This window comes from Pleuronectes platessa, chromosome 1 (assembly GCF_947347685.1).
Source record: "Pleuronectes platessa chromosome 1, fPlePla1.1, whole genome shotgun sequence".
Taxonomy (NCBI): Eukaryota; Metazoa; Chordata; class Actinopteri; order Pleuronectiformes; family Pleuronectidae; genus Pleuronectes; species Pleuronectes platessa.
The window spans coordinates 32,996,955-33,012,729 of NC_070626.1; the positions used below are offsets into that span (position 1 = coordinate 32,996,955).

Genomic DNA, 15,775 nt, shown 5'->3' on the forward strand with positions numbered 1-15,775 from the left:
CGTCTGTGTGTGTGTCTGTGTGTCTGTGTGTGCGTCTGTGTGTGTGTGTGTGTGTCTGTGTGTGTGTGTGTGTGTGTGTGTGTGTCTGTGTGTGCGTCTGTGTGTGTGTGTGTGTCTGTGTGTGTGTGTGTGTCTGTGTGTGTGTCTGTGTGTCTGTGTGTGCGTCTGTGTGTGTGTCTGTGTGTCTGTGTGTGTCTGTGTGTGTGTCTGTGTGTGTGTGTGTGTGTGTGTGTGTGTCTGTGTGTGTCTGTGTGTGTCTGTGAGTAGGATCAGCTATAAGACGGCCTACAGACGAGGTGTGAGGACCATGTACAGACGTCGCTCTCAGTGCTGCCCGGGTTTCTTTGAGAGCGGAGACCTGTGTGCTCGTAAGTTCTAACAACTTTACACTTTGGATGAATGAAGCAATACATTTTATTTAATACAAATATATATATATAAGCCAATCAGAGTCCAGTATGTAGACAGGTAGACTCCGCCCATGTAGGTGATGACCACAGGACGTACGTCAGATTAAATTCTTTAGTCTCTAAATCACGATGTGAAACCAGAACTAACAGATCAGATGAAACTATGGAACCTGAATCTGATTCAGACTCTCTCTTTCTTTCTCTACATGTTTTTTACAAACACTTTGTTTTACGATCAGTTTAGTAAATTAGATTTTTTGAGCCGATTGAAGAAACTGTACAAACAGCCTCAGCGATCAGATATGAGGATGATATAAAAACCAGAGAATCGACTTGTTTCTCTTCCTGACTGAAGACAGATTTCATCTCTGCTCTGGTTTCTGTGGTTTTATAAAAGGAATCACATCCTGGGTTCCATCTCAGTGTTGTTTCCTCGGCACGGACCTTTTCTCTGGGATGTGAAATATTCCGTCCTCTTGTGTTCACTGTGCATCAAAACAATAATTTTCCTGTCAGCTGCGTTGTTATTTTCAAACCTTTTCCTCCCGACACACACAGAGCGTCCAGCCTGGTTCAAATTGCAGAGCATCTGGTGAGGAGCAGTGATTGGACCTCTGTCGTTATCTCTTCACTTGCACCAGGCGGTTTCTGTATCTGCTGCTCGAGACGTTAAGAGTCTGATCAACACGTCTCTGTTACTGAGTCGAGGATTTCAGCTCCAACTTTGACCAAACAGCTGAAAACCCGACGAACACAGAGACGGTGAAAAGTAGAAGAATCAGATCGAACTTCTGCTAATATCAGAAATCTGCTGATGTCTCTCGTCCATCACACTCGTTCTCTCTTCTATCTTTCTTTGAGAGAAAGTGTCTCTGTGATAGTTTCACACCAGAGGAGCAGAACCTCTCGTGTGGACATTTGTTTCCTGACGGATCTTTGGCTGCAGAGTTTAGTCAGTGAGACGTTAGAAACATAATTTCTCAGCTCAATATATTTTAGTTTGAAGTTCTTGGTGATTTTCCAGATCAAGAAAATAAAAGAGTGGGACTGAACAGATGAGAGGACAGATGTTTGACACAGACGTTTATTAGACTGAACATTTATCTCCCACGAGGACGTCCTCAGAAGGAAAGAGACGAAAGAAGTAATCTAGTAAAAGTACCACTTTACTTTTGGACTTGAATTTAAATAAGTACTTACTTGTAATAAAAGTACGTGCTGAGTGTAGCCTGGTCCTTAATGCAGCAGGAGGCGGGGTCTAATGTCAACCGCCTGCTCTGATTGGATCAGTGGCCCAATTCTCCTGTTGTTATTGAGATGTATTCTTTCACCAAGTTACGGGTCCAGGAAGGAATTCAGTCTTTGTGTGAATATATCAAGGAATTTCTTTCACCCTCAACATTTTCACTGATTTCTCAGAGAACATTTCCTGGATCTTGATAAAAGTACTGGACATATTTAGAGGACTGACGTTAACTTGCTGCAGATCCAAATGAAAACCAGGTTCTAGTGAACTGAGATGTGGTTTGTGATGGTGCAGGTCTGAGCTCCACTGAGTGAAGCTCTAGTTTCTGATACGGAGCTGAAATGCTCATTTGGACTAAGATTGTTTTTGTCATAAAAATTTTGAACGTTGCTCAGAGGAAAATCCTTTTGAAAGAATTGACAGTCGACCTGCGATGAACACGTGAGGATCAGGAACAGAATCTTATCACATGAGAGAAACTCTCCGTGTTGAGACCGACTCTCTCCCCGATCCAGCGAGAGAAATCAATTATCCACTCTAGATGGTAAACTCTATAGAGCCGCGTCGCCTTTTCTTATTGGACACAGGAGGTGAATGGGTTTTCCTCGGGGGTGCGGAGGGTAAAGAGGGTGTGTATTGTGCGTCTTTATTCAACATCTGCTTGTAAACAACTTTATTAAGTTGCCCCGGGGGGCGGAGACGACCTCCATTGAGCGACACACAGTCGTGTGAGCGCTGGAGGCGAAGGCGACGCCTGCTCCGATCAGGCTAACGGCCCCGGACGGGTCTTTTGTTGTGTGATACGCACAGCTTGAGATAAATAAAAGGTTTCCTGTCCTGCAGAGCGAGCGAGAGCGGAGGCTGCTAATCAGATCAGAGGGCTTCCCTCTCTCTGTTTGCTGTTATATCAGCCTCCATTTTTTCATTTCCTGCTCAACGGTATTCTCTCCATGTTCCACCTGTAGAACGTGTTTTCTGCTTCTTCAAACCGGAGTAAACTCCCTGAATCGACCGTCTGCTCGGGCCTCGCTGACGGTCGAATCCTTTTTCTGTTCGTCTCGGCCTCGGGACGTTTTCTGTTGTCACAACGATTTCTCCTCCACTCGTCTTCATTTTTCATTTTCCATCCTCAGTCCTCCCTCCCCCCCGATCGTTGATCCTGAGCAGCTCGGCCGTCTGTGACCTCATCAGCCATCAACCCGCCTCGACCTTTAACCCCTCAGCTCCCTCTGCCGCTCACTACTGCTCCACTGATGGAAATAACTGTGGGGGGGGGGGGGGGGGGGGGGGGGGGTCTTTTATCATGTGCTATAAGACAAAAAACCATATTAAATCAGTTGAGCCTGTATTTTAACAGAGCATGTATCTGATTATTTCACAGATATCTGTATTAACATCCGAAATCATTAAAACTGCCTCATTCTCTGATTTAAAACCGTTGTCACACTGACATTTGTTCTTATAGCTTTTCACTGCTCTCACTCTTTCACTGCTCTCACTCTTCCGTCTGCTCTCGCTCTTCTGTCTGCTCTTGCTTTTCCGTCTGCTCTCGCTCTTCCGTCTGCTCTCGCTCTTCTGTCTGCTCTCACCCTTCCGTCTGCTCTCGCTCTTCCGTCAGCTCTCGCTCTTCCTTCTGCTCTCGCTCTTCTGTCTGCTCTCGCTCTTCCTTCTGCTCTCGCTCTTCCTTCTGCTCTCGCTCTTCCGTCTGCTCTCGCTCTTCCTTCTGCTCTCGCTCTTCCGTCTGCTCTCGCTCTTCCTTCTGCTCTCGCTCTTCCGTCTGCTCTCGCTCTTCCTTCTGCTCTCGCTCTTCTGTCTGCTCTCGCTCTTCCTTCTGCTCTCGCTCTTCTGTCTGCTTTCGCTCTTCCTTCAGCTCTCGCTCTTCCGTCTGCTCTTGCTCTTCCGTCAGCTCTCGCTCTTTTGTCTGCTCTTGCTTTTCAGTCTGCTCTCGCTCTTCCGTCTGCTCTCGCTCTTCCGTCTGCTCTCGCTCTTTCGTCTGCTCTTGCTTTTCCGTCTGCTCTCGCTCTTCCATCAGCTCTCACTCTTCCGTCTGCTCTCGCCCTTCCGTCTGCTCTCGCTCTTCCGTCTGCTCTCGCTCTCCCGTCAGCTCTCGCTCTTCCGTCTGCTCTTGCTCTTCTGTCAGCTCTCGCTTTTCCGTCTGCTCTCGCTCTTCCGTCTGCTCTCGCTTTTCCTTCAGCTCTTGCTCTTCTGTCTGCTCTTGCTCTTCCGTCAGCTCTCGCTCTTCCATCAGCTCTCACACTTCCGTCAGCTCTCGCTCTTCCATCAGCTCTCGCTCTTCCGTCTGCTCTCGCTCTTCCGTCCGATCTCGCTCTTCCCGTCTGCTCTTGCTCTTCCGTCAGCTCTCGCTCTTCCATCAGCTCTCGCTCTTCCATCAGCTCTCGCTCTTCCGTCTGCTCTCGCTCTTCCATCAGCTCTCGCTCTTCCGTCTGCTCTCGCTCTTCCGTCAGCTCTCGCTCTTCCATCTGCTCTCGCTCTTCTGTCAGCTCTCGCTCTTCCTTCTGCTCTCGCTCTTCTGTCTGCTCTCGCTCTTCCTTCTGCTCTCGCTCTTCTGTCTGCTCTCGCTCTTCCTTCAGCTCTCGCTCTTCCTTCTGCTCTCGCTCTTCCGTCTGCTCTTGCTCTTCCGTCTGCTCTCGCTCTTCCTTCTGCTCTCGCTCTTCTGTCTGCTCTCGCTCTTCCTTCAGCTCTCGCTCTTCCGTCTGCTCTCGCTCTTCCGTCTGCTCTCTCTCTTCCGTCAGCTCTCGCTCTTCCGTCAGCTCTTGCTCTTCCGTCAGTTCTGCTCTCGCTCTTCCGTCTGCTCTTGCTCTTCCGTCAGCTCTCGCTCTTCCGTCAGCTCTCGCTCTTCCGTCAGCTCTTGCTCTTCCATCAGCTCTTGCTCTTCCGTCAGTTCTGCTCTCGCTCTTCCGTCTGCTCTTGCTCTTCCGTCAGCTCTCGCTCTTCCGTCAGCTCTCGCTCTTCCGTCAGCTCTTGCTCTTCCATCAGTTCTGCTCTCGCTCTTCCGTCTGCTCTTGCTCTTCCGTCAGCTCTCGCTCTTCCGTCAGCTCTCGCTCTTCCATCAGCTCTCGCTCTTCCGTCTGCTCTTGCTCTTCCGTCAGCTCTTGCTCTTCCGTCAGCTCTCGCTCTTCCATCAGCTCTCGCTCTTCCGTCTGCTCTTGCTCTTCCGTCAGCTCTCGCTCTTCCGTCAGCTCTCGCTCTTCCATCAGCTCTCGCTCTTCCATCAGCTCTTGCTCTTCCGTCAGTTCTGCTCTCGCTCTTCCGTCTGCTCTTGCTCTTCCGTCAGTTCTGCTCTCGCTCTTCCGTCAGCTCTCGCTCTTCCGTCAGCTCTCGCTCTTCCATCAGCTCTCGCTCTTCCAGCAGCTCATCAGGAGCTTGAAGGGCACTAAAGACTACTTCAGCATGCTGAGACAATAGCTGGAATTAGGTAGTGATTATTAATTTGATATCTATTAATCTGGCTGCAGCGGCTGCTGATGTAATCGTCCTCGTAGCGTTTCAGCTCCGATCCGCAGGATGAAAGGATGAAGCTCCTGTTAAATGATTGATCAACTCTCCTTCAGGATGACAAGAGCACGTGTCTTTGGCTCTTATTAAAATCTGAGCCTGTGTTTTATCTCTTTCTCTTTCTCCGCTGGACACAAAGGTCCCGACCAGACGTTTATGAAGAAGTGTATCTTCTGGCTTTATTCTTTTTAACGACTGCAGGAAGCTCCATGCATACTCGGTCAAGTTTCACTGTGTTCTCTTTCTACACACGTTCTTCCACCTAATCCTCAGTGAAGAAGCAGAACAAGGAGCTTGAGGTGTTTGTTTCAATAACACAAAGTGAAACCTGCAGTTTAAATGTCTTCTACCAGAGCAGTTTTAGATCAAATGATTAAGCTTCCAGCAAAACTCAGAGTGGAATGCCTTTTTGATTTTCAATAAACCTTTTTCAGACCTGAAGTCTGGAAATGTTCCTCGTGAACTTATTCTGATGTCATCACGATGTCAGAGGATCACTGAGCGGGGGGGGGGGGGGGGCACTGGACTGGAAGTTCTTGATTCACCAGTCGTCCTTCGTCCATGAGCTTTGGGAAGTGACCGGAAGAATGAGATCAGTGATTGAAGGGAATGAGACGAGTGTCCTCGTCCAGGGGAGCTCCGCCTCAGAGCCGCTCAGAGAGCCGGAGGCAGAGTTCAGCTGAGCTGGAGGTTCTGATCCAGACGAGTCCTGGTGCTTTGATTGGATCTGTTCAGGCCTCGTTCAGCAGGCGACTCAGGATCTCACAGGACGAGCTGAACGTTTCTCTGCTCGACTTCCTGCCTCCTGATCTCAGATCAGCAGCAGAACTGAGTTGACAGATGTTTAAAGTGACGTCTGCAGAGGAGCTCATGTTTTCATCTGCTTGTGTTCAGCAGCTTCACTGAAGGACACACAAACTGCTTGTGTTGTTTATTTCTGTTGTCATCAAGCATCGTGTCTCAATGCAGATTCTTTGGAGCATTAATATTTCAATGCCATGTATGAACGTTGCTTTTGCGAAAGTCACAGAACAAAAGGAATTCACTCGTTAATATTTCTAATATTCAACAGTTTTTTGATGTAGAAACCTCTGATATCTTACATCTCATCACAGACAGACGGGAAACAGACGTTTCAGTTCACAGTGTCGTCTTCCAGAGTTAATGTGCTGTTTTCTGTTTAACAGGCAGAAACTCCACCTCCTCTGCGCGAGGATAAATCTTTACCCAGAGTGCTCTGCCAAGTGTTTGTGGCTGCGAGGATTCGTGTCCTAATGTGTGAGGGGAAGAAAAAGCTGTAAAACGTTAACGCGCTGCCACTATAAATTTAGACAGCACGACCCTTCAGTGGCTAAAACACCATAAAACCCATAAAGCTTCACTGAGGACGGCCTCCACCTTCACTGCTGCTCACATACGTCTCTGCACCTTTCAGACCTCCACCCTCCCTGAGCTGAACGGATCTGCTGCTGTGTGCGTCAGACACAGTGAATCCACAGGGAGCCTCTCCTTCATTTATGTGATCTTCATTTGTGCCTTTGCACATATTTATGTACGTCAGGCTCAGGCCACCTGTTTGTGTTACCAGAGGATTCAGTTGTGTGATGGAGTAAGTCTCCGAGCTGTCAGCCGGCTCCTCCAGGCACATCCCAGCCTGATGGAGGATTCATGTGATGCTCATAAAGGACTCGGAGCTGATAAAGTTCCTCTAACAAGTCGGATGAAGACACTTTGACTCTCCATTAAACAGTTTAATGTTTTTAGTGAGTCTGGTTAAATGACAGTTTTTTATTTATGAGCTGTTGGATTGTTTGTGTCCTGATTTTAATCCAAGAAGACGTTTCTGTGTCCTCACAGAAATGAAACTCAACACTGAGGTTCCTGGAGTGAAAAACTGTTTCTCAGTTTTGATTATCAGCCGTAATATTTTAACCATTTGTTAACGCACGTGTCATCTTTCCAGCCAATCGTTGTTGTGATGATGAACGTGTTCAGTCTTTCCTGTTCCATGTTTCAAAATAAGAGTCTTGTGCATATTTCTGGAACTAAATCAGTTCAGAATCTCGACACGGCTCACACCTACTCTCCTGGAGTATGATAATTTTCCTCAAAATACGATAATGTTAAGCTTCTGGTACGATGCTTCAACATTTCCCCATCTCTGTTTCCCATGATTCATTGCGCTTCAGTGATAAACTTTTTTAAAAGATACAATAGCTGTAAACGTGAAGTGAAAACATCAGAATAATTTATTTTTAGGGGATGTATTTTTAAATGCAACCAAACAACTGATGGTTCATATTTTAAAAAACATCTGTTCACGGTTTTTAATCACCTGAGAACGTTCTCGTTTGAAGCCTGGTTGGTTGGCGACATCTGTACGTGTTGATGTCGTCTGCGCAGCCGGTGGAGACACAGCAGATGTTGTCTGCGAAGCCGGTTGAGACGCAGCTGATGTCGTCTGCGCAGCCGGTGGAGACACAGCAGATGTTGTCTGCGCAGCCGGTTGAGACGCAGCTGATGTCGTCTGCGCAGCCGGTTGAGACGCAGCTGATGTCGTCTGCGCAGCCGGTGGAGACGCAGCAGATGTTGTCTGCGCAGCCGGTTGAGACGCAGCTGATGTCGTCTGCGCAGCCGGTTGAGACGCAGCTGATGTCGTCTGCGCAGCCGGTGGAGACGCAGCTGATGTCGTCTGCGCAGCCGGTGGAGACGCAGCTGATGTCGTCTGCGCAGCCGGTGGAGACGCAGCAGATGTTGTCTGCGCAGCCGGTGGAGACGCAGCTGATGTCGTCTGAGGATCAAACCTGAATTGAGACCGAGCTGTAGCATCGAATGAAAAACCTGCAGACGCGGCGCCGGGCTGAATTTCCATTTCTCGCTTTATTTTCTCTGAGAGCTGAACATCAATCATCATGTTTTTTTTTAGTAGAAGTTAAATAAAAAGCTCTGGACTCAGAACAAAAGGTCTTTGAGTCGACAGATTTTAAAATGAGAATAGTAAAATAAAGGAGTTGGTGTTCTCAGGTTTTAACCCGGTGACCTGTTGTCAGTTTAACCCTTCCATTGCCTCAGTTGTTTGTGGTTTGACACGTTCATATTCCAGTGAGGTGAATCCATCGAGACACAAACTGTGACCTGCTGTTTATATTTATTTATTCACTAACCTTAGAAGAATCCACTGGGGCTCAGATCCGCTGCGATGCCACGAGCCGGCGCCCGATAGGCTCCATTATCTCCCTCGTACACACCACAGATAACGCAGCTCTGACATCTTCATTTTCACCTTAAGCTTCTGCAGCGGCTGTAATATTTCAATATGACACGACCTTACAGCGGAGACCTGTCAAACACTATCTGCAGGTTCCAAACAAACGCCTCCATCACTACCTGATGAACGATGCAGCGTTTCTCACACGGTCGTTATCCTGCGCAGCGATTAGCCGAGAGTTCAGAGGTGGAGGCGAGAAGGAGCGAGGGAAGAGGAGGACGAGACCTGAAGAGAGAAAGGGAAAACAAAGAGACACTGTAATAAATACATTTAGGAAGAAAATGGTCCCCCCCCCCACTGACTTCAAAGAGGAACACAACATCAAAGTTTAACCTGGTGGCACTTCAGAAATAACTTTAATAATATAAACTTGACTTTTCACTTTCAATTATTGCGTCATTGCGTCATAAGAGAGGAGGAAGCACCCCCCCCCCCCCCCCCCCGAGCAGATCCAGAGTCTGATCCGTCCTTTCATGGTCCTGCTCTGAACTTCTGCTCATCAATCTGCCAATTATCAATTTATACATCCATCCAAGTTACTCATCCATCCATCATCCAACCATCATCCATCCATCGTGTCTGGTCTTGCTCTGTCTGTGGACACTTGTCCTCTGACAAGATAATAAAGCAACTTTCACTCTGATTTGTTCTTTAAAGAAATGAAATACTCAAACCAAATAATAAAAATATAAAATGAAAAGCATATGTATATATAAAAACATACAAAATACAACAACATAACCACCCAGCCGGTTAAACCAAATTAAAAGCAGAGGAACAGGTGAATAACGGCTACACAGCTACACAACTTCTGAACAGCTACACAACCTCTGTGTGATGTGATATTAACACAAGTTGTTTCTCCTGCAGCGCTTTGCACCGACGAATGTTCCCACGGACGCTGCGTCTCTCCTGATACCTGCCAGTGTGAGCCGGGCTGGGGGGGACTGGACTGCTCCAGTGGTGAGTACCCAACGTGTGTTCAGATCCCTCACAACATGTGATCAGATCCCACACTACAATGATTTAGTTTATATAAAGGTAAACAGGTGTAGTTGTTCGACACCTGCTGCAGATGAACCAGTGAACAGCAGCTCCTGCTCTTCACCATGTGCTCAGACCACCGGTGGAGCTGCAGCTGAGTTAGATGATCAGTGACGGAGGCTCGGCTCCTCTGACGTTCACCTGCTGATGAAACTAAAACACACTTTCACAGTCGAGGCCCATCAGGCTGACTCACACAGAAACACAACAGAGGGACAAAGATTCACCCGTTTAGCTTCAGAGCAAAATGCTGCAGTTTGTTTAAGTTACACCCGGAAAGTGAAGCCAACCAGGAAGTGAAGCCCACCAGGAAGTGAAGCCCACCAGGAAGTGAAGCCAACCAGGAAGTGAAGCCAACCAGGAAGTGAAGCCAACCAGGAAGTGAAGCCAACCAGGAAGTGACTGAAACCTGAGACTCCACACTCTGCTCACGTCTCAGTCTCTAGTTTCAAGTCTTCTTCAAACAGCTGATGTTCATTTAGTGAATTGTGATAATTTAGAGTCAAACAGACCATAAAGCACCGGATGTGTTCGGGGGGGTGGATACCACAGTGTGATTGACAGCTGGTACCGTCCAATGGGAGCAGGTGTAGGTGGCGTGCTGTGATTTCAAACCTTCAGGCTCATGGTGTTCATCCAATCAGTGGCAGCAGGGACGGTGCACGACAGATTCTGAGTAACAGGTTCAAAAAGAGACAGAAGAGTGAAAGACACGTCCTCACGTGAGGGACAGATCTGCTCTGTTTGTCCACAGCTGCTGGTGACACTGAGGTGGGACTGTCTGCGTGGACAGTTCCCACTTTATGGAACATACATAGAGCTGCACATGGAAGAGCAAAACACCAAGTTAGAGATAAAGGATAAAACGTTATTTTGCCGACTCATTGGAATATGATCATCTGCCACAGTCTGGATGATTCATGGGAAACTGAGTGACACGGATCAGTTGGTTGGAAACACACACTGTTGTTCTTCAATGAAGTGAGGTCATGACACTGCAGACCTGGGACCAGAGGAGAAGGCTGGGTTCATAAACTGTCCTCCTCACATGCTGCGTATTAACTGTCCCAGGGTCCACACACTGATATGTATTTATACTCTTATTAAGTTCAGCTTCATTGTGCAGAACAACAGACACTCATCTTCATCACTGACATGAAGCTGTGTGTGTGTGTGGGGGGTAGAGGAGGAGGAGGAAGAGGAGGAAGAGGAGGATGAAGCTCAGTCACGTCTCTGTGGTAAACAGTGTCGGCTTCACTCTGGAACTTGGATGTGACTCGGTTCCTCTGCACCTCCTCTGGTGTCCATCGATTCCTCGTCCACCTCTTGTCTCCCTCTTGTTCGTCTCAGAGACGGATCTGATTGGCTGCAGCAGCTTCCTCTCTGCAGACAACACGCCTGTCAGAGAAGTCTATCTGACGTCTGGACCAATAATAAATCATGTTGGATTCATTCTCCAGTGTGAAGATCTTCACGTCCCTGCAGCAGCTCTGTGGAGGACGCTGCACAGTGGACTCTGTGTCCTGCAGCGTTATCCAGTGTTTGATTTCATGCTCTCAGCTGATTGGACAGAGGACGTGAATCCTGTCCCACGTTCTGTAGTCTTTCTAATGTCCTGCGGCTCCGGGTGAGAGCAGCGTGTCTCCTTGTGAACAAGTAGTGGAGCTGCAGCAGCGTGGAGGAGGAGCTTCAGAACGTTCTGGATCCTGATCAGTGGAAGCTTCAGGTCCTGGAGCCTCTTCTGGTCTGAATGTGAGATGTTCACCAGTGAAACTACCTTCATGTTGGTGTTGAGTGTTTCTGCTCCATGTTCACACCCGGAACACGTCCGTCCCTACGCTGCCCCCCAGTGGTTCTGGATTTTGAGGCGGTGACAGTGGCTGAGGCTCTTCTCTGATTGGTCGGCCTCGCTCCGATTTTCTTTCTCAGTGTCAAGCACATCATGAATAAGATCATGGAAACGTCAGAGCTGGAGAAACGAGAGGAACATGGATCCACTTCTCCACTGAGACACACGGCTGTAAAGGAAAGTGTTTGAAACTCAGAACCTGAAGCACGTGTTGAGAGGAACAGAGCAGGTCTCTCTCTCCAGGCGTCTCCTCTTCATGTGAAGGGAACATGATCACGGCTTTTACATTTTCTGCACAGTCCCAAAACCATTTAGTGGCAAATCAATTCCACTGCATGCAGGAGTTTGAATATAAAGAATCTTTGGATCTATTTTTACCTGATTAAAGTCTGTAGCTACTCTGCAACCAGAAGAACAGGCCTGGTGTGGGCAGAGCTGTTTGTGCCTCGAACCTCTGTACGTGAGACAGGAGAGGAAGAGACGTCCACTGTCCGTCCTCTGTCTCCTGTCTCCTGCAGCTGCAGCTAACCAGATTAGCTTGAGCCTCTTCTCCAAGCCTCAGTCCAGTTGAAGGACTTTGTTGCTCTGCCAGGAGACGTAAACAGCTTGGACCGGAGCGAGGAGAAGCCAGCGGAGGAAGAGGAGGACGTGACGGCACAGACGAACAGAGGAGACGCCGAAGACGAGGCCTCAAACGAAGAGGCAGGAGATAAGGACGAGAATTATCGTGTGAAGATGATGATTGTGACGAGATGATCAAGAAGGAGACGGATGAGATAACATGAAAGAACTTTGCAAAGAGTTTAATGTGAGGGAGATTTAGGAGTTAAGCAAAATGCTTCATCTGCACTTTGAGAAGTGAATCATCAGTCTTCACTCTTTAAAGGATTCCAGAGGTGACGGGTTACTTATTAAAAACCTGCTGATTTGTATTTATATTTGCTTGACGCAGTTTCAATATATGACGATAATCACACGGAGAAAAGCACGTGTTCTAAAACCAAACTGTAGAAACTGAAAACATTTCAAATCACGTTACGTCCACGTGAGTATTTCAATATGCACATATACAAATGTTCTAATTAACCAACATTTCCAGAACAGAAATCAGAACATTGGAAAAATAAACCTCGTTGCATTCAGTCAACAAATCTGATTTGATTTTACTCTTGATTCCTTTTTTCAGCGATTTTATAAATCAGCAAACAGAGTAAACAGCTTCAAGAAAATCCATCTGCACCATGTTTAACAACGAAATGCTCAATAAATCAAACATAAACAAACACGTCAGTAAAAACCTTCGGAATATTAATGGGAATTCAAGTGGAGAGTTTGACTGAATGTGAGTTTCACTCAAGAGGAGATTTTTGTCTCAATGTCAGAGAAAAACCTCATTTTGAGAAAAGAACCTTCGAATATTTGTCTCTGTGAATTTCATCTGCAGAGGAAACAGGAAATTAAAGTGAAATAAAATCTCAACAGGTTTATGGGATGTTTTCAAAATAACTCAACATCTCCAAAAAGGAGCAGTGCATTAAAACTCAAACACACACACACACTCACACTCACACTCTGACACACATACACACACTCACACTCACACACACACACACACTCACACACACACTCACACTCACACACTCCTACTCAAACACACACACACACTCACACTCTGACACACACACACACACGCTCACACACAAACGCTCACACGCTCACACACACACTCACACACACACTCACATACACACACTCACAGACATACACACTCACAAACATACTCACACTCTCACACACACACACACTCACACACACATACACACACACACACACTCACACACACAATCACACTAACAATAACACTCACACTCACACTAACACTAACACTCACACTCAGACACCCGCACAAACACACACACAGTTTTGGTTTTGCTTCTTCTCGCTGCCACATGTTCCCACTGGAGCCAGATTTCCCAGTTTGTTTCCTGCTGGCGAAATGAGGGTGAAATCTTGTGAAGGAGCAGCAGCAGCAGAGCCAGAGCAGCAGCTGAGCCAGAGCAGCAGCAGCGTGCTGCTCTCTCTCAGCTGCTGCTCTCTCTGTTTATCTGTGTGAGCCTCTCAGCTTATCTCCACTCCTCAGCTCCACTCCACAGAATCCACACAGATCCATCTCAGTGCCACTCGGCCTCAGCTTCTCGTGTCTGTTTGTTCCCGACACTCCGACTTCACTCACCAGTGGATGTTTCCAGTCTCACTCTGTCCTCACTGGTTTTTTGATCGGCTCCAGTGAGAGTTGGAGGATAATTGAAAATATTTTCTGCATTGACAACATCAGAAACACAGATTACAGCCGTTGCATCTTGTTCAGGTCCAATTCACCGGATCCAGACTCAAGTAAAGAATTGAATATACCGATATTCTTACACTAATGAATTCTCACAGAGAATTTAAACATATATGCACATTATTTCTGAATTGTTGTATTTCCTACAGTTATGACCACACCGACACTCAGGTTCTGACCCGGCTCATATCTCTTGAATTCACCGGCTGCTGCTCCGACTCGGTTCCAGTTGTTCTTTACAATCATTTGTTCTGAACTCATTCATATTGATCTTTGCAGCATGATTTCATTTCCTGTGGAGGAGAAAGTGACAATTGGACTTTGGTAGATTGTTGAACAACATGTGCTCACATGTCTGTTGTGTCACAGAACTGTAACTTCAGTGAAGTGTAAAGTGATAACCAACAGAGACGTGAGGAGAGAGAGAGAGAGAGAGAGCGCCTGACCAGCTCCATCACACCACGAGTAACAACCTCCCATGTTCTGATTCAAAGATCCAGTCTATCACACACACATCATTATGGGATGTGTTCCTTCATCACCACAAACACACAACACTGCCACAAACACTCTGTATTGATCCGCCGCTGAAAACTTTCTCCAACAAATGAACTATATGATGTTAAAATAGGAATTCATCACGTGTGCACAGCTTTTAAAGAAAACCAGCCCGGGTGTAAACGTGTGTTTGCAATGTTGTGTTCTCTTTCTATTTTATTATATAGTAAAGTTGTGAGTCTGTGGGGGGGGGGGGGGGGGGGTTGGGGGGGGGGGGGTTGGGGTGAGGCAGAGACGGACGTGACATGTTTCTTGAAGAGATGAGTTTTCAGCCCCACTGGGACACAGCCAGTGACTCTGCTGGGCTGAGTGCGATGGGAAGGTGGTCCGTCCTCTTGGAGCCGGGGGGGGGGGGGGGGCAGAGGATGAACTCAGCTCCCAGTCAGAGCTGATTGGCTAATGGAGACTCGACAGGAGAAGGAGCCCCTGGGAGCCGAGTGCAGTGTGGCCTCTCATGAAGATGACTTATTAGAATCAGACTCCGGGGCTCACTCACCTGTTGTTTAGTGTTCCTGGCGTCTGGGAGGTTGTGAAGTTCAAGGACGACTCCCTCCGGAAGGTTCCAGTCCAAACTGCTTTCAACTGAGAGCTGGACGGAGCAGGAAGCTGGAAACTGCCGTGAGCGTGAATGAGTAATGAAACAGAGTTAATTATGAGAGGGGAGAAGATACCTGGAGTCTTTATCACCGCTCACGACTTGGACAAGGTCAGAACTCGAGTGAAAGCCTGAGTGGAGGAATCAGAACCGACCAGCAAACAGCTGAACAAGAACTCTGCTGGAGTTTAAAACCAGATTCTGACTCACGTCCTGAACTCTGTGGTTTCAAAACACTCAAACAAGCAGATTTTTAATAAGTCACACTTTGTATTTAAGTGTTGTTCACCTCTTGGGCTGCTCACACAAACACACACACACACACACTCACACACGCAGACACACAAACACAAACAGACACACACATATCTAATACTGTTACTATTACAACCACCACCACTACTGTTATTACTTCTAATAATAATAATAATTATAATAAAATAAAAATGTTGGATTATGGTCCATTTAGAATCGAATAGACCATAAGGAATTGGGGGTGTGAAACCACAGTGTGATTAACGGCTAGCACTGTCCAATGGGTGCAGGTGGCAGGTGTAAGTGGGCGTGTCCTGTAGCTCTGTCAGGCTCCACCCCCTGCTCCTCCAAATATGGTGACTTCTGGTTTCATCAATCCAAGATGGCGCTGAACACGACGTCAAAGTGAGGCTTCAGAGCAGCGGCTCAGGAACCAGTGAGTGACGTCATCACAGGTTAATACTCTAGCTGTGGTTCATGAGGTAGAGCGGGTTGTCCACTAATCAGAATGTCGCTGGTTTGATCCCCGGCTGCTCCAGTTTTCAGGGGTGACTGGTTGAGAGTGACTCTCAGGGTGAAGCTCTGAGTGAAGGTTGAGTTTAGAAGAGCTTGTTGATAAAGTAGCTGAGTCTGTGTGAAGGGAATCGAACGTCTGCTGAGCCCACGAGTGTGAAACAGCTGATTCACAGG

At 47.3% G+C, this 15,775-nt stretch overlaps 1 protein-coding gene across 1 annotated transcript in view; it reads left to right on the forward strand.

Annotated features, from left to right (window-relative positions):
- Positions 1–292: 292 nt before the first annotated feature.
- LOC128436813 (multiple epidermal growth factor-like domains protein 11) overlaps positions 293–15,775 on the forward strand; it is a 51,473-nt gene continuing 35,990 nt past the window's right edge. The window contains exons 1-2 of the mRNA XM_053418722.1: positions 293–368; positions 9,311–9,403. Of these exons, the coding sequence (XP_053274697.1) occupies positions 308–368; positions 9,311–9,403 (154 nt within the window). The 5' untranslated portion in view covers positions 293–307. The remainder of the gene's footprint in view (positions 369–9,310; positions 9,404–15,775) is intronic.